Source organism: Zonotrichia leucophrys, chromosome 14, assembly GCF_028769735.1.
Source record: "Zonotrichia leucophrys gambelii isolate GWCS_2022_RI chromosome 14, RI_Zleu_2.0, whole genome shotgun sequence".
Lineage (NCBI taxonomy): Eukaryota > Metazoa > Chordata > Aves > Passeriformes > Passerellidae > Zonotrichia > Zonotrichia leucophrys.
Window position 1 is genome coordinate 6,309,154 of NC_088184.1, and position 19,139 is coordinate 6,328,292.

Sequence of the window (19,139 nt, forward strand, 5' to 3'; positions counted from 1 at the left end):
ATCTCATTAGAAGAGCTTTCTGAAAAGGTTCTAGGAAAAAGATTTAAACTAGAAATATGAACTTGATTGTGAGCTGTCAGACCTGACATGACAGTGTAATATTCCACTGTCAACTACAGAAATACTTTGTTGATTCAAGTTGTTCTTGGTTTGTCTTGCCATCCCCACCTTAGAGTGGCCGTGTGTTTCTTGCTTTCCTGAAGTGAAGAGGTAGGTGTTCAATACAACACCTAATTCTTCTTTCATTTTTGGAAAAGAAATCTTCTCATTTTTGTAGTTGGCTTGTGAAAAGACTGGCAATGGAAGCAAAGCTTTGTAAAAACCAAGTTTTCTTGTGAAAACTTGGGGCAAAAACTTGATGTGTGCATCCTAAAGAAAATACAGGCAGCTGTGTAACAGTTGCATTAGCTGGCTTCACTGAAACATCTTCTTTGGGCAGTTTACCTCAGCCAGCTGATCTGTGGCAGGGATGTATGTTATTTTTTCCCTATCATAATTGATCCTGTGTAATTTTTTATTTCTGCTCTCTTTTCAGGCACAGAAATAGGGGCAAACTGAGTGACCTGGTAGCAGAACATCTTGATCATTTGCATTACCTTAATGATATCCTTATCATTAACTGTGAATTTTTAAATGATGTGCTGACAGACCACCTGCTTAATAGGCTCTTTCTTCCCCTCTACGTGTATTCCTTAGTAAATCAAGACAAGGTAAGCTAATACCTGCAAACAGTGAATTCTCAAAGGTGCTGCTTGCTTTCAGTGTGCAGAGTGATTTGGGCAGTTGGGTGTATGATGTGTGGTTTACATGAAATAGCTTAAAGAGGGTGGCTGTAGAGGAAATAGCCTGAAATGCAGTTCAAGAGCACAGCACAGCATTCAAGAGCCCACCAAAGAAATGCTGCTTTGGGTGACATGGTGGTTAAAAGCTCACAGTGCTGGAGACCAAGAAGAACTGCAAATTTGGAACAGGGTTTAAATTTCTGTGACACTGGGAGATGTGTGATTTCCTTTTCTGATAAGCTAACTTGTCTTCTGGCAAAAACAGAAAAAGCAAATTGGCCATGGTCTAAAAATCTATCCATGTAGAAAATACAGACTTCAGGTTTTGGTACTCATTTCTTCTATTTGTAGAGAAGATGGGTTTTAATGTGATGTAGCTGAATTTATATTTAAAGCATAGCCTTTAAATTAAGTGGTGGTTTCACTAAAACTGGGTTTTGTGAAATAGAAAGTATTTTTTAAACCTGCACAGGTTCCTGCATTCATTTGTCTGTTGTGGGTAATATTTCATGCTATCTGAATAGCTAATTAGCAGTCTTTAATGAATGTTAACTGAAAAGAGGTTTTGAACGAGTAGCACAGTGAAAACCAGTGTACTTCTCAGATGCTCACCTGTTCAAATTACTGAAGTGACCACGAGAGACAGTAATTAATTGCAATTTTTTAATCAAGGAAGAGTGAGAGATATGCTTATTCAGAGAGTCTCCATTTCAAATAGTTTACAAGTAGTGAATGTTAAAGATAAAGAACTTGATGCTTTCTGAATATTTTGTAGCAGGATGTGGAACAACACATGTTTGATTTTAAATAAAACATTAAGCCATATAAATTCTTTGTACAAATAAGCACTTTCATAACTTTTTCTGTAGGGTGGAGAGCGTCCAAAAATAAGTCTCCAGGTTTCTCTCTATCTTCTTTCTCAAGTAAGTATTTTAATATTTGTCCTGTTTCAGAACAAATTTTGCAGTACTCTTGTGATTATAAAATAGTGTGTTTTCATCATATTGGCAAAACCATAAAAGAAAATTCATCAAAGCAAATTTCTAACCTTTCAGTTTTCATTAAGAAAAAGAAAGTAAAACATTTTTGGCAGACAATTTGAGTTAATGTCATTTTTCTGTGGATCCCATTGGCCAGGGTAACTTTCAGAGCATTTCAAATTGTGTGCACACCCTGACAAATAAAGTGTAGTAGACGTGCAACATCCTGGGCCACAGCTTGGTACAATGGCAGATGAAATTTACCCAGATGCTGATTGCATTCTGAATCTGCTTAAGCTATGGAAAATCTCGGGTTTGAATTTTCCTCTTTGAAAACCCAAACCCCAAAAACCACCACTACCAAAATCTCACTTTCTCACAATTCACAATATGAATTTCATTGTGCCTATAGCTTAAATCTGTAATTAAGTACTTGTTTCTTACTCATATCAGTTCCACCTCCTTTTCCTTCTGGAATTAATTTTCAAATTAAGAATTCTACAGTAGATTTTTTCTGTTTTGTAGGGAAAATTCATCTGTTGTCCCTGTAGTCTTCAGTGCATTACTGTGAGATTGATTTACCTAAATTACATTGTCTGAAAATAGTTTTGACTTACGTTCATAGAATTTGTACTTTTTCTTTGATCTTAGAATTTTTTTTAGTTTTGTTGTGATTGGCCCATATCATTTTGTTGTGATCTGGCCCATAATTTCATCTTTTTGCTAGAAGCATGGGGTTGGAGTTTTTTTCCTAGGAAAATATTTGATGCTCCTTAATTTAAACCTAAAATGTTGTGGTGGTGTGAGGGTTATTTACCACAGATAAAACTGTGGGAGCAGCAGCTGCTTGTAAGCAAAGGGATCTGCATCATGCAGTTGTGATCTCTTTTAAAGTCTTCATTTTCAGTGGAAGTATGGACAAGGTATCACTTCAGGATTTGTATCTATGTTCTTCATTCTCTTTAAAGAAGAAAATGGAAGTAGTCATAAAGAACTGAGAACAAATTTTGTGTATCAGAATGGGATGTGATATAGAAAATGAAGTGACTGTTGCTGTGACTGGCAGAAAAACATCATCTCCCACCTCTTTTAACCTGGAGTTTGTCTGGGCTGGGATGAGATCTGCCAGACCCTGCTGACTGTTCCTGTTCCTCACACCTGGCATGTGCTCTAGGCACTACTCTTAGATTGGACACAAGTGCTTGAGAGACTGATGCCAGCCCCTGGAAATGCAGTGCTGGGGTTTCTCAGCCACTGTGACAAAGGGAATTTGTGCTGTTCTTGAACCAGAACAGGCCTGTGGACAGTCAGGCAACACTTGGTGAATTGGCAGAAGCTCGAGTGATTTGGAGGTTGTTCAAAGCACTTTTGAAGTGTGTTGTGACTTTAAAGTTTTATGTAGATCTCCACTACATGCTAATAATCACTTCCCTTTTGGAGGTCTGGAATGCTTCTGACTTCAATCAGAAAACCTGTGGAGAACATTTAGCTAAATATTTTCAAAGCAGTGGTTAGGTTTAATGACTTAGGAATTATTTGGGAATTTTACAGCTAGAACCACTGATAAGGGATCCAGCCTTGATATTCCTGTGAAGAGAATGGATTTAAGCTGACACAAAGCTATTGCAGCTGCACCTGAGCTGGTCTGTCCAGGAGCCAGTTGTTTGCTGGCCCAGACTTGTAAGCCTTGGCTCAAAATGGAGCAGTCAGTGTAAGCACAGAACTCTGGTAAAGCACCAAAGCACTTGTGGTCAAATGCTGCAGTGCTCCAGGCATTATGGTCCTTACTCCTGTGTTCTGCAGCCTTTGTGTAGCTGACACTGATTTGCTGCAATGTCAGAGCCAGAAAAGCTGCTTCTGATCCAGCTCAGCCTGGTGCATGCATGGCCTTTAGTCATGAATCACTGCACAGTGATTGTGTGCACAGAACTTTCTGGAGTCTGGCCAGTTGTTGGCACACAGGAAGGTCTGGGGATGCTGTGCACCATAATCAGTTTGTTGTTTCTAAAACAAAAATAAATTTCTGGAATGGTTTTAATGAGTTCCTTGCTGGAATATCACACAACTTCCCTTTCAAAGGTGTTGAAGAGAGAGAATTTACACTTCTCAGAAGGAGGAAAGAATATGAAGCATTAGTAAAACCAGGTAGCTTCAAAGGTAGAGACAGGTCAGATACCCTTGACTCCTTTGTTTTAAGTTGATTTAATGAGCTCTTTGTTAGCAGTTGCACTTATGTGTAAACTAAAGATAGCACTTAACAAGGTCTAAAGTATGTTCAGCTAGTGAAATTGTGAAACTGTGTGTATAAATATGTCTGATGTTTTTTCTGCTCTTCTTTCAATAGGTTTTTCTAATTATACATTATGCTCCTTTGGTGAACTCCTTGGCTGAGGTTATACTCAATGGGGACCTCTCAGTGTTTTCTTCTAAGGTTGAGCAAGATATACAGAAAAACTCAGTAAGTGGCCAACTGTTTAATTTTTTTTTTTTAAGGCAAAGAAAATTTTTAAATCTAAAGGCAGATATCTGGGAACTGGCAAGCCAAGGTGTTTATGTTTAGGAGATGAGAGCAGTAGCAGACTTTTTGTTGTTGGACCATCATTTTGATGGGACACTTCTGTAATGCAGTCTTCTGTGTTCAGTTTTTATCTGCACTTTGGTAGTGAAATAAAAATGATTCAGCACACCTTTCCTGTGAGATTTCCTTGTGCAAGTTGTAGTAGAAATGGGAGACCTAAAAAAATACCAGGCTTAGGATTTTCATCTGAATATTCCCAGTGTTTTAGCAGTAAAACTGATCATCTCTGGAAGCTGTGCATTAGTGAGGGTGTGAGAAGAGAGACCAGCCTCAGAGAGAAGGGAGAGTGGTGCTCTGTCATTGGCCTTCTACCTTCACGTTTAACCATGGGAGATGTTGCTAGATGCTGATGCTGTTACTGGTTTTCTAGGTGTCGTGTTTTTAATATTTTCCCTTTTGTTGTGGCTTTCACAGTTTGTGTAATGCTTGTTACCTTTTAGAGGCCTATTTTGGGCATGGTAACAAGTAGGGGGGGGGGCATGACCTTACTGTAACAGGCACCTGACTATAGTTCTGTCCAAAAATTGAATGTGTCCCCTACTGGCTGATTGGCCAGCAATTGCTGACTGAATGTTTAATTTACAACAAGCAATAGATTGGTCCTTACTCACCTCCTTCCTAGCACTGGCTGTATCTCTGGGAGTTTCAAGGAGGGAGATATGTTTCAACTCCTCCAAGATACATCAACTTTTCCAGATTTCTTCCCACTGGGCATTGGAAACTGTGTGGACTGATCTTAGCTGATAGCTTTTGGGGTCTGGTGTGTTGTTCTGTTGACCTTGATATTTAGAATCTAACCTTTTTTACAAAAAAAACTATGTTAGAATGATAGAGTGGCTGATTGCTTTAAGATAAAGCAATCACTTATGTTAGGAAATGTCTGACATTCTGCTAAGTGCATACTGAGTGTTGTGTGTCACTTGTGCAGAAGAAGCTTTGTTGCTAGGAAATTTGTGGCAAGAGGGTGGAGTACCAGTTGTTACAGAAGTGAGATTTTCTTTTCCTGTCATGGTTACTGTACAGAGTTACAAAATACCTATAGCATGTCTTTGTGTGCTTGCACTTATGTCAGGAATATTAGGGGTTTCCTATAGACTGCTGTTCATCTCCTAATTTTGTAATACTATTTAGGTTGCTGCTCCTTACTGGCCTTAAAGATGTGTCCTCTTACCATGTAAACTGGGGGTTCTGTTGTACCTGAGCAGGTACTAAACAGGAAGGGTGTTGGCCTTCTGGAATAGAGCCTTGGAGAAGCTGCTGGAGGTGGAGCTGTGTTCCAGGGAGTGCAGAGCAGTGGGTGAAGGGAAAAACTTCCATGGGAGAAACCTTCATTTGTAGTAACTTCAACCATATTGTTTAGTGAGAAGATGGAGGGCAAAGCCCAGACTGCCAGAAGCCCACGGGGGGGTTGGGGATGTGCAGGAGTGGGGTGCAGTGTCCAGCAGAGGAGCTCCATGGTTTCTGTGGCTGCTCTGTGTGGGAGCTGCTGCTTGGCTTCCCTGCTGATAGAGCTCCGTGCAGGGGGCTCAGGTCAGCTGTGCAAATGAAGGCACGTCAGGATCCTTGCAGGGTTATTGCTGTGGTATTTTCTGTTGCAAAGAAATTGCCAACTTCTATTGAATACTGAAAGTTACTTCAGAAGTTAGTTTAGAATTGTTAAATAGAAGTGATGAGCAATTTTTAAAATTTATTTTTAGTCTGAATGTAGAATTTTTTTTTTTATTAAATCAGACCCAAATTTATCATTTACTACTTCCTTTGTGTTCTAATTTATCTTGATAACTGTTCTGATACTGTCCTAAGCTTGTTGTTGTGGGGAATCTGTGTATTGTGGTGAACTGCAGCTATTTCTAAACCCTCGCTCTGTACCTATCACTGCTCATCTGTTGTAACTGAGATGTCTTGATATGTTTAAGTTGAAATGTAACTGCCAGTTTCTAACTAACACATAGTTTCTAAACCCAGATGTAGAACCTCATATCTCTGTTCATCTTTCTAATAAGATAAATTAAAGTGGAATGAGATAAGGAGTAAGGACTGAGTTCATTACACAGAGTCCTCTTGCTGGGACACTGAGTAAAGAACACTTCACAAAAATAAAAGCTGAGAAACATCACAGTTGCTGTGTATAAATGCAAAATACCCTGAGTTATTTAGGGCAAAGAGCAGTGGTAGTTCTCACAAGAGGAACAAGTGATACTGTTTACTATAAATCAGTTTATGGAAAAAATGACCAGCAGTTGTAACTGGTGATATCTTACAAATTGGCAATAACCTACCCATGGAGATCTGCTGAACATCACTGGGCAGTAGTGATTGCCCAGGCTCCATTGAACAAGTTCTGCACATCATTCCATATTTTTTCCCTGTATTTCTGGTTTTAGGCATCATCAGAAGAAATACCCTTATGTCACAATGAGAGCTGAATATGTATAGACAGCAGAATGTATTTAAAGTTGTCAGATATCACACTAAGGTTTACCTTACTTCCTGTGAGATCTGTTTTCCTGCATCATTCACATGTGGGCCACTTCTACCTAGTGCATGTTTCTTCTTTAACCTACTTTCTCCTTCCCGTAAAAGGTGTTACTGCTATTGCCTTATTTTACCATCACACATTGCACAAGATAAACCATTATTGAAAATGTGGTTAAAAGACATTTTAAAGGTATAAACCAGCAGTACCTCAACCTGTATGATCAACTTATAAACCAAATGCTATCTAAAATAATTTTAAATCTAATATTAGAATGTTTTAATGATACAGCCTTGTTGCCTTTAGCAGAACAGAATATTTGTGTAGGATTTTTTCTACAGCATTCCTTCTTGGAGCAAACTATGGCTCAGTGTTTACAAGCACATCACTGTCTGCTGTGTCTTGTGGTACTTTGCTCGTGAGCACATGAGAAATACAAGGTTATTAAGTACATGCTTTCTGCATAAAGAAGTAGCTACAAGATTCTAGGAAGCAATGCAGAAGTAAGAAGTGAATGCAGAAAGGGGAAAATGTGTTTTGCAAGTTGCATGCTACTTTTCTGTTTTTCCCCTAAACAATAGGACTTAAGGTGCTCTTCCCTTTTCTTATGACTTTTCTGGCCAGAAGCCATAATAAAGGTAGCCTGGTCATTTTATAACCTTCCTGTGTTGCAGTTGGATCACACAAAAAATGCATCCAAGAGGATATCGGGGGATATAAGTGTAGTGAATTTTGTATTTATGGGGATTTTTTGGTATTGTAAAATAGTCTTCCCACTATGTGGTTTGTTTCAGTGCCAAGTGTAAATTCACTTACGCAATATTTCTATAAAGCATTTGCAAAATATCAGATTCAGAGAATCATTTTGGCCTTTTAACTTGTAGACAGCTTTTTCCCTGATATTTTCCTAATCTCTTATGTTTAGATGTTCCCAACTAAGTGAAGGGAAGGATTTTTTCAAACTTTTTCCCCAGAGTTTCTTTGATGCAGTCATCTTGAGTGCTTATTGTACTGAGTCACCTAAGGCAAAGACTGTAATCAGTTTGGTATTTGCTCTAGTCTTACTTCTTTCTCTTGCCTGCCCTTAAGTTTTTAACCCTTTGGGCAGTGTGAGCTGCATCTGTTTGAGGTTTTGAGCTCTGGAAGTTGATGGGGTTTCTGTAACTGTCCTGTTTGGGTCAAACCTGGCAGAAAGCTCCAAACCATGTGTTTCACTTCTCAGTAACAGTGAGGTTTGGCTGATGAGTGCTTTTTTTGTACTCTGGTGATCAGCTGGCAGGCAGAGGAGAGCTCAAACAGCACAGCTCAGAAACAAGCTGCAGGATTGTTAAAAACCAAATTTGTTACTCCTTTTATTTGCAGAGCTTCTTGTAGCATCTTGGTCACTTTCTATAAGAATCCATTGTTCTGTGTTGTTAGGACACATTATTGGAAATACTTCATTTCTTCTGGGAGAAATTTATCTAAATTTATTTACTTGTTCTGAAATTAATTAATACTTAAGAAAATGAGGTGTTGGTTTGCCATCTTATCCTGTGATAACTTTGTGTAAAACACAAGTAAATTAAGTCTAATAAATGCAGTTGTGTTTTCCAGACTTGATGAGTCAATCTGGAGGCCCGAAAAAGGTTAATGACTGTCATTTCTTCCTGCTTGATACAGGAATTAATTTGATATTGAGGGAAGCATGCGACTCCAAAACTGCAACCAACCCAAAAATCTCACAGCATAGAGCATTGGATTTTGTCCTTGCTGCTTTAAAAAAGCCCTTGCACCTTTAAAAGGGGTGTTATTTATATCAATAGCTGCTGTCAACATACATGTAGGATTTTGCTGCCTTTATCCTTTTTACAAAAGGTGTCTGAATTTTATGTGCAGTATGTCTCACACCTTCAATATAAAACTTGTGCTGATGAACTAGGTAGTTCTGCATTGTCCTGTCTCAAGAAGGCCTACTTTTTAATGATAGATCTTTGGGGTAGTTACTCTGGGGAAAGTTGTGCTACTGATGATTTGGTATTAATTTTCTGTATTTTAAAATGGGTTTGAGATTTGTGGATAGTGTGCTGATTTACATTTTATATGAACTGAAGTTTCTTTATAATTACAATTAAAAATTCTGTGCTGTAACTCAGTGTACACTCTTCAAATTTACAGGCAAAGTCAAGTATCAGATGTTTCATAAAACCCACAGAAACACTTGAGAGGTCTCTTGAAATTAACAAACAGAAAGGGAAGAAGAGGATGCAGAAAAGACCCAACTATAAAAATGTTGGTGAAGAAGATGAAGAGGAGAGAGGATCTGAAGATAACCAAGATGACCTTGATAAAAGTAGAGGTACAGAAGCAAGTTCAAAGGGTGTAAGGACAAGCACTGAAAATGAAGGTGAGTATTCCAGCAAGAAAAGGGTGCTTCCAATTGAGGTACTTTTGTTTACTGCTGGAGCTGGTTGTGATTGGTTCCATGATTTGTTCTCTTGCTGCCCTAGGTGAGCACGGGACTGTGACATTTGTTTAAGGCTTTGGCTGGATTTTTTCTCATGTTAAGTCAAGCTGTGAGAACGTGTACTTCTAATCTCATTAAAGCTCTGGAAGTGTGTTCATATCTGCCTGTAGGCCTTGGCCCTTATCACAGTGCATGCCTTGCACCTCAGTGTGCATGGCTTGATAAGCAAGCTCAACAGCTTTGTAACTTGTCCTTTTGTGGGATGGGAGAGCTGTAGCCACTCACCTTTGCAAGATAATCAGCAGTATTTTATCTGTGTTTCAATGATAAAATTTAACTGGTGTGCTAGAAGTGACAGTACATGATGGAAGATGATATTAAATAGTTCATAATTGAAAGTATCTTTGACTCTTAGATTTTTTTTTTTTAACTTGGACTTTTTCAGCATTTATGTTGTAGCCCAAACTTAAGAACTGCTTTTATAGGATAAGTGGTCTTACAGCATATTATAACTGTTTATTTTATGGTTACTAACATTTAGAAGGATAATAAGTCCTAGTACTTACATTAAATGTAAATTGAGAATTAAACATAAAATGAGAAAAATGTGGCAGGATTGACTGCAAGCAATTGAAAGAAAGGGTGTTATTCTTTGACAGTCCTGTCCAAACGTGACTGAGTTTAGATTTAGGTAAACAGTCTTTTTGAGAAGGCTTTCCTTAAATGATGCCAAATAACTGATGGTATATTTTCCTCCATAATTTGAAGAAAATATTAAATAATCTATTTGAACTGGTGCATTTATTTGTAATCTTTGTTCAGCTTCCTAAGGGAAGGCAAGATTTGTTTGTTCTGCTGGAGCTCGGTAGGTGAGAAGCACTGGGGACCAGGTGTCCTGTTTGCTGCAGTTGTGGAGGCTGTTGGCACCCTCAGTGAAACTTCATGTCCACCCATGTGTCATGGTTCAGAAACTTCATGTCTGCCCCAGTCTCACCAGCTTTTTCACAAATCTTTTTTTTTTTTTTTCAGAAAGAGGTTCTATGGCTTTTCTTCCTGTGGTTTGCGTGGGAAGGGAGCTGACTGTGGCTTATTTGCCAAAATAATATGTATATTTTCTTTACATATTTTATATATATGTGTACATTTTTTATAGTGTTACATTCCTTAAAGAAATGTAAGCCAGATTCTTGACTTTACTGGGAAGAAAATTTGCCCACATCTCTCATTCACCTTTCTGAAGTAATAGCTACACCTCTTACATACAGATGCCTGAAATGCTTTTAATACCAAACAGAAAATACAGACGAGCTTGTGATAATCTTGTTGAAAATAGCAAATGTTGGTGGTATGTTTTGGTTTTTTTAGAAATAGAGATGGTAATTATGGAGAGGTGTAAGCTGTCAGAGCTGTCCATCTCTGCTGTGACAGAACAGAATACAACAGATGAAGAGAAGAGTGCAGCTGCTTCTGGGAGCGACATGACAAACTGGAACAGGTATCAAGGAACTGGAAAAGATGTTGCTGAATTTCCTTACCTATCCTCCCCTTAAATCTTTTGCTTTTCTTAAAGGGATGTTTCAAATCTGCTTCAAGTTAAAATTACAGGTTTTTTTCTGGATCACAAGTGAGTGAATCAATACAAAAGTGGAGTGTAGTCTCTACTGCTTGGTTTTGGAAATGATCCTGTTCCTTTTTAGTTTGTGCTTTCCTTTAGGCAGTTGGGATGCATTAAGTTGGTAAAGTTAAATTACAGAATATTAACATGACAAAAATAGAATACAAATCTTTGCATTTTGTAATTTTCTAAACCTCTAAATTAAGATGGAAGTTTTATTTATTATATTTATAGTTGCATTTGTCCATTTTTGTATGCACCTATAAGGAAAAAACAAGGAAAATTCATCAGCTCAGAGATGAGTTGGGCAGAATTTTAGTAACAGTAGTTATAGGCAAACCCTTGTAACCTTTTACTGTTTCCAGGGCCCATTATTATGTTTTAGGGTTATTGGAAACTTCTACTGGAAATACAGTTTATAAGTGTTTCTGGGAGCAGAAATTGCCCTGACTTCAAAATTTCAGCTTGGATGTAATGAATACCCCTAAGACACCTTCTCACTGGGGATTTTGCATTCCTGTTAATAGAATGTTAAGAAACCAAATGTGCCTGACACAAAAGTAATTGCAAATGTGTCCATTGGGGAAATGCGCATGTTTGATAGGATTTTAAATTTATTTTTAAACTTGGGAAATGCTGCCTGGTATTCCCAGAATTTCATTTTGTCTCCATTATAGCTTTGTAGTTTAGATTACATTCATTAATAAAGATAACATTTAATTTCATTGTAAAAGTGAAATTGAACCTTGACTTGAACTGGCTTTAAAACACACTGTTCTATATTATTGATAATTTGACTAAAATATGTGCCAAATGGCTTTTAGAAAGAAATTGGCAGTGAGTGCATGGAATACTAAAGTGACTGGGATGCTCAGGTCTTGAAAAGAGCAGAATGCAAGTGAGCTGCCCGTGCATTTGGCAAATGTCTGCAGGTCAGGCCTCTCTTGATCTGCAGATGTGGTCTCGCAGAATTCTGCATCTTTTCTAAAAATAAGCAACATCAAAGTATGTGCAGAGCTAAAAATAGTTTTAAAATAAGGATATACCTTGTATAGGGCAATTCTGGCCTTTGTTCTATATGTGATTTTTTTTTTTTGAAATGTCAGTGGATTAGCTGCTGTAGCTTAAGATGTATTATTATGCCAAGCATAGTATTTGAAGCAGCAGCTAAATTTCTCAAGAGACTTGCCCTCAGTATGTGCAGTTTCTGTCCTACACTGGTTGGAATCACTGAGCCTTGTGGATAAGGCACCATGTGGGAGTGGAAAATGCAGGGAGCTCTGTGCCATACTGGAACTGAAGCTTCCACACCTGCAATAGTCATTGATGCTGTGGTGGCAGTGGTTCCCAGTGGGTGGCAGTTTTCAGTTGTGGACATGCTCCACAAGAATAAATAACCTGAGGAACACTTGTATGGCATTTGATCTGCTGCTGCTGTCAAGCCCTTAGTAGAAGAAGTAAAGGAAGCAAAGCTTACAGAGTTAAGAAATACATTTGAAAATACTTACCATATAGCCTTTGGTTCTTTTTAAAACAGTCCAATACTTGTTGAAAAATAAATGGAAAACAGCACAGTTGGCAGTTTAAAATCTGCAGCTGTAAAAGCTAAGTCAAGCTTTTCATTTCCCTTAGCCCTTTACCTACTGTGAAAAACAAAAGAAAAAGCTTAAGTATTTTAGGTGTTATTTTATTTTGATAGGCCTCACTACTGGAAAGTTTAAGCTTAAAGACATGTTTTAAATTAGCTTCACTTTATGTAATGCTGCACAGCAAAGCTTTTTTCCAAAGCATGTCAAATCCTCATGCTCTGTTGTGGCTTCTGTTGCTGTTTTCTTAGGCTGAAGTTTTCTGGGTCTGTTGTGTATTTAATCTAAATGAGGAACATTGGTGAGGGGGATTCTTGGAAGCTGTTTCAGCCTCAGGTTATTGTGGCTGAGACAGACAATGCCGATAAGATGCTTTGAAGAAACATCTGGAATGAAAATGGCATCTCTTGCTGCTCTGTAATGATTTTTTTCAAGTTTCATAATTTCATTAATCTAAGTAGTATGTGGGGGAAAACAATGAAAAATGCATTAGGCATCAGAGAAGTCATTTAATACTGTGTAATATTGGTGTTAATGGAATAACTACTGATACCTCAGCAGCTTCCACCTGGTAAAACTTTGGCTTTAATGAAATTATATTAAATAGTACTTTTACAGCTTAGGGTTTAGGTTGTTTAGGGTTTAGGTTGTTTACTGTTCTTTTAATATATTTTTTTTTAATAATTTAGATAATGTAAGGATATTTTTCCTTTCACTGTTAAAGTATAGTTTAGCAGATAGGAATAAACCCTTTCCACTCGGGCTTCCACACACAGTGTCATCTCCTGATGGCTGTGACACTGCCCTGACACATCATTTGTTTAGCTGGGCCAGCTGTGAAAATATTTCATTTTTGAATGTGCTCTGAACTGGAACTACTGACTGGATGCAAGCCATCCTAGGGCCAGAAGTGAAGCTGCCTTGCCATCAGGCCTGTGCTAATATCAGGCTAATCTCAGCAGCATCTGATCTGTCCAAATGCCTTCTGGATTACACTGACTTTTGTTCTTTCCAAGGTACAGGTAAAGAAAAGGTGAATTTAGCACTGTTTGTAACTTTATATGTGTCATAGGTCATAAGTGTTTAAACTCAGGAAAACAAAACCTATCTACAATCCAAACCTTTTTTTTCTCTTCAGATATTCCCTCCTAGTTAATATTTCTTTCCTATAACTGTTGGGCAGTGAAACTCTTGTTTTAGGAAAACCTGGCTTCCTCCAAACTTCTGGTAAAAATGCTTACTTGTAATAGTAAGAGCTTTTCAATTCTGTTTAGCACATGAGTTTTGAAGGAGTCTGTTTTATACAACAGTGATAGCAGCTCCTTGAGTTTACTTAGGTATGCACTTAAAGCAAGCTCTGCAGTGATTCTGTGTACTTACTAAACAGGCTACAAACAACCCAGTAACTGTTTGAACAAGCAGTTCTTGGGAAAGTATGATGTAATGAATCTGGTTAAAACTCAGAATTATTGTCAGTATGTAAATACAAAGCATGGCTGTAATCTGAGTACTCTGCAACAGAAACTCTGTAACAGAACTCTTTTGTTATAATGGCTGAAAATGTGCATTACTGTGAATTTGCCTTTTCCATTAGCTGCGTGTACAATAAGATGGTTACCCATTTTTCTATAGATTTTTAAAATTGTTTCTAAATTCCTCCTTTCCACAGGCCTTTCCTTGATATGGTCTACAATGCACTGGACTGTCCTGAAGATGATTACTACGCCCTCTTTGTGCTCTGTCTTTTATATGCAATGTCACACAACAAAGGTGAGTGCAGTTATGTGGAGTCAACTGCAAGGCCAGCATTGGAAGAACCTCAGTAGAGTCATCTTCTGCTTTATGGGGTTGTTTATTGCTGTTCTTTAGAATGGGACAGGAAGATCCCCACAATCCATCATTGTTTATTGTTCTAAGAGGTTTCCCAGCAAACCAGCCTTTCCTGAGAAAGAACTTTGCTATTTTAGAGGAATATATTAAAGAAAGATGGGATTAGTTTCCTTATATAACAAGTCAGTGAAAATTTTATTTGTGTTGGGGAGGATACTAAATAGGACTACTACAAAATAAAATTCCTATTTAGTTTAAACATATATTAACAGATTACTTAACTACCAAAGCAGAATTTAAAATCAGACTTTGATCTTCTCCCCTTTAGCCATTTTGCTCTCCAGATGTATGGCTTGACTTTGATTTGATTTAGATGCAAACAAATAATCTGAGAATTTCAGAAATAGCAAAATCATTTGCATTTCACCAACAACATTGAGATTTGAGTGTTGACACTCAGTAGTCCCCATTTAAGGCTGAGAATTTTCAGGGATTCATCAATGTGTTTGGTCTTTGTTGTTCCTCCTTTTCCTTGTCATACAAAGTCAAAATATCTTGCTTAGTTTCCTATTGCTAATTGTTCTCTTCTGAGAAAACTGCTGTGGTCTATTAAATTCTTACCTCAGAGCACACTCCTGTTTTCTAATTTGCATTTTTTCCTTCACCCTCATGAAAGGACTTGACTCAGTCAAGTTGGAGAGAATTCAACTTCCAGCTCAAAATGCTGAAGAGAGAAATTCCTATAATCATGTCCTTGCAGAAGGGCTCATCAGGATAATGAATTATGCTGCACAACCAGGTATTGCTTTTCCAGGGTTTGTTTTTCCTTCCAAGGTGAAATTTTTGAAGATAGAAAGAAGCTACTTAGCCTCTTGTCTTTGAGGAGAAAGTGATTGTTCAGCTGCTCTTTGATGAGCAGTATGTAGATATGGTTTGTGAAAGACAACTATTGGCTTTTTCTTGGCTGGTGAGGAATCAGAAATTCTGGATTTGTGCTGAGTAGTTGTTTTTATACTCAGAACTATACATTATTATATATTATATTGTTGTCTAAATTCTTTGTGCACTTCTGAATAAACAAAAATTGAGATTTTGAGGGGTTTTATATTTATTGATTTCATCCTGAAAATACGATCTGTCTCACCTTTGCTTGTAGAAATAATTTCAGTTGAGAAATAATCTTGAAAACTATGGTGTGCTTTGCTTATAGCAGTCCTTTATCTGTCAGCTCTAGGTGGTAGCAAATTTTCCCCTTTTTTTTTTATTTCAGGTTGTATTTTCAGTTCTGAACTGAAATGTTGGGGGTTTTCTTCCCTTTTTTTTTGTGAAATGAGGGTTACAGTGTTCCATGACCTATTCCATGAAAATGATCTTTGTTCAAGCCACACCTCTGCTCCTTGCCTTTGCCCCCTTAAAACTGTACATGGGTAGAGTTGGATTTCCCCAGAAACTGACACCCTATCAAATTTTTGAATGTCTGTAGAATAAAAATCTGTTTGTTTGACTTGCAAAACTGCTCTACAGCATGTTAACTTCTGCTGATGTGTCAGAGATGAAAAACATGTTTATATATGAAGAGTTTGTACCTGCAGCAGCAGGAAGGAGTGCAAGTGAGGATATGTATTTATTTAAATAAAGGCATGTCTGGGGAGGGAGGGGCTGGGCAAGGATGGAAATGGGGTCTGTTTTATTCAACTTGCTGCTGTGTAGAACATCTCCTTTTCTCCCTTCAAGGGAAAGCTGTGCCTTATTAGTGTACTGTATACAAAGCTTCCTTTCACCTTGTAACTTCATCCATCCCAAATGTCTGGGATCCTTGTGTAATTTTAGAGTAATTCAACCTGTGCTGCAGATTGATAAAGGCAGCAAAACCCAATGTTGGGCTCACTGTTTAATAGTATTAATCTTTCCCTTCTTACTGAATGGCTCTGCTTTACATTTTCTTCTACTTTAAAATACTCTTCCAGTTTTTTCTTTATAGCCATCAGCATAGTAAGGCAGCACCAGCACTCAAAGGAGCAAAGTTTGACAATTGCAGGAATTTAAGAACATGGAATGATCACAAGAGCTATAACTAAACTGCTACTATTTTGTATGTTGAAATTTTCGTTTCTCAGATGGAAAAATTCGTTTGGCAACTTTAGAACTTGGCTGCCTATTGCTGAAGCAGCTTGTGTTCTCCAAAAATGGCAGGATCATAAAAAGTGTTCACCTTGATTGTCTGGAGGTGAGTATTTTCTTTCAAATTCCTAGTCACTGCATTACTGGTGTCTTAGTCTTGGAGTATGGTTGAATCAATTTGTTTCATTTCTGGTTGCAGTCAGCCTTGATGTGAAATTTGAGCTTCCAGAACATCTTTGCATTGGTAGCTCTGTGCTGTGAATATCATAACCTATGCTCTGTTCTCATCTCTGCTATTTTAACTTGTAACTTCTCCAGCAGTTTTGTGTTTCATTGTCTCTCTGAAACTTGTATGTTATCCATCTCAATAATGTAAAGAAAAGTGCTTTTGAAATAATAAATAATAAACTCAAGCTGCATTTTCATAGGTGCAAGAACTGTACTCTATCAAATTCTAGGATTAAGGCCATGAATTATTAGACAGTCTGTTCTGTATGAGTGTTTGGGTGGGTTGTTTAATGTGACTAATAAGTAAGTGTATTCCCTGAAATACATTTTCTCTTTGCTAGGGTGCAAGGGAGGAAAGTGTTCATCTCCTTCGCCGTTTCTATAAGGTAAATGCAGAATGCTGTGGGAAGGAAGTCCTTTACCTGTGGGGAATGTCTGCAGCCCAGTCTTTACACAGTGTCCAAAGAAGCACCTTTTTTAAGATGGGAACTCCAAATTTGTGATAGGGAAGGAAGTGTTTTCTTGGAGAATTCCTCTCCTTTCCATCCTTCCCATACCACCCTGACCCATGTCACAAGGGGCTGTTGGAATACTCCCAGGGTTTGTACTGGAGATCAAGTTTATCATTGACACTAATGTGGAATATGTTTGATTTTGACATTGCTTTTTGTTTGTGTCATATCTGAAATGATCATCTAAAGTTTTGTCTATTTTTTTTTTCCTTATTGGAAACCTTTGCAGCTTTTTACTTTTACATGTGTTGTAAACAATGAAAGAAATTAAATTTTTTAGCCCCAGGCATTAACTTCTATATAAGGAGCAGTAAATCCGTGACAGATTTCAAGTGGCTGAAATATCTTCCTGTTTTTCTTAGAATTCTCTTGAAGGATGTTTGCTCAATGTGGCTTGCAAAAAATAAGTAACTTGTGGTGGGTTGACCTTGGCTGCCTGCTAGAGGTCCACTCAGCTGCTCTCTCACTGCCCTTCCTCAACAGGATGGAGGGAGAATAGAATATCATGTCAAGATAAAGAACAGGGAGGTCACTTGCCAGTTACAGTCTTGGGCAAAACAGCCTCAACTTCACAGAAATTAGTTTATTACCAAGAAAAATAAATTTAGATAGTGAGAAACAAAGACAAATTAAAGCTGTCCCCCAGCTCTCCCTTTTCCCAGGCTCAGCTTCATTCCTGGCTCTTCAACCTTCTCCTCCTGTGAGTGATGCAGGGGCAGTGGGAATTAGGGATTTGATGTCAGTCCAGAACAGCTCCTGTCTGTTGTTCCTCACGCCTTCCCCTGCCCTGGGGCTCCTGCAGGGCACATCTGCACATCTGCCTGCTGCAGGGTTGGTGCCTGCTCCCCCACGGCCCTGCAGGGGCTGCAGAGCAATCTCTCCCTTTGCTCAGTGTGTGTTCCCAGAGGTGTGAGCGGTGCTGCTGAAGGGCTCAGCAGGGCCCTGCAGCCCTGCCTCCCTTCACAGACACTGCACAGAGCAAACCTGACAGAGCCCCAGACAGAAGGCTCATGGTATGTCCATGCTCTTTCTTTTGGAAGGGAGAAGAAATCTTTCTGGATATGTTTGAAGATGAATACAGGACTATGACAGTAAGTGAGATCTCTTCTGCCCTGGCAAATCCTCAAACCCAGATACAGCACAGGGATAAGAAAAAGTGGTGATAGCTGCTGAGCACACTGGGGTCCTTATTACTGGGAGTAGGATAACAAAATGTCAGTGGTGTTTTTGTCTCTTGAGAAGTTGTGTCTGTACTTACATAAATTATTTATGTGAAACTTCACAGCTCTTTATTTGATAAAATTCCATTACTTATAAAATTGAGTATTAAAAAATTGCTTCAGCCTACATTCAGTGTCCCTAAATGGGACACTGGATTTATTATTTTTCCCAAAACAATATGAAAATCTTCCTATTCCTGTCTGAAGCTCAGCATGTTCTCTCTTCTGAGAAAGTTCTGTTTGGAGAGAAAAAGTAATGAGAAACTTCCTTGTGATGGAAGTATCAAGAAATTTAAGTCAAAACTTGAACTCAAACCTGGCAGAATTTGGTTTTTAGTATTTGCAAATACCTTTTCTGTAATTTTCTGGAGTTTTTCCTGTGTTTTATTTGTATGAGAACTTCGGCAGTGTGTCTGGGAACAATGAGAGAGGTTGCATGGAGTTAACTGAAAGATTGCATGTAAGGCCCTTAAATAAGACAGTATTAAAAATTCTCAGAATTTTAAAATACACAACAATGAGTTATATTTGAAACTAGAGACAAATGGTTTTTGTTCTGTACACTAACCAGTGCTGAAATATTTCTGTAGATGAAACCTATGAATGTAGAATACTTGATGATGGATGCCTCCATCTTGCTGCCCCCAACGGGGACTCCTCTGACCGGGATTGACTTTGTGAAGAGGTTGCCTTGTGGAGATGTAGAAAGAACACGAAGAGTGAGTAAGACTGTTTTCCTTCCATCTGCTTATGACAAAGTGATGC

General features: G+C 38.2%; 1 protein-coding gene across 6 annotated transcripts in view; it reads left to right on the forward strand.

The window, feature by feature from the left end:
- CLEC16A (C-type lectin domain containing 16A) overlaps positions 1-19,139 on the forward strand; it is a 59,774-nt gene that overhangs the window by 11,385 nt on the left and 29,250 nt on the right. For all 6 annotated transcript variants that reach the window (XM_064725657.1, XM_064725658.1, XM_064725661.1 and 3 more), the window contains exons 7-17: positions 536-710; positions 1,652-1,705; positions 4,107-4,220; positions 8,974-9,202; positions 10,628-10,757; positions 14,133-14,233; positions 14,970-15,092; positions 16,411-16,520; positions 16,984-17,028; positions 18,195-18,245; positions 18,965-19,093. In XM_064725657.1, coding sequence (XP_064581727.1) covers positions 536-710; positions 1,652-1,705; positions 4,107-4,220; positions 8,974-9,202; positions 10,628-10,757; positions 14,133-14,233; positions 14,970-15,092; positions 16,411-16,520; positions 16,984-17,028; positions 18,195-18,245; positions 18,965-19,093 — 1,261 coding nt within the window. The remainder of the gene's footprint in view (positions 1-535; positions 711-1,651; positions 1,706-4,106; positions 4,221-8,973; positions 9,203-10,627; positions 10,758-14,132; positions 14,234-14,969; positions 15,093-16,410; positions 16,521-16,983; positions 17,029-18,194; positions 18,246-18,964; positions 19,094-19,139) is intronic.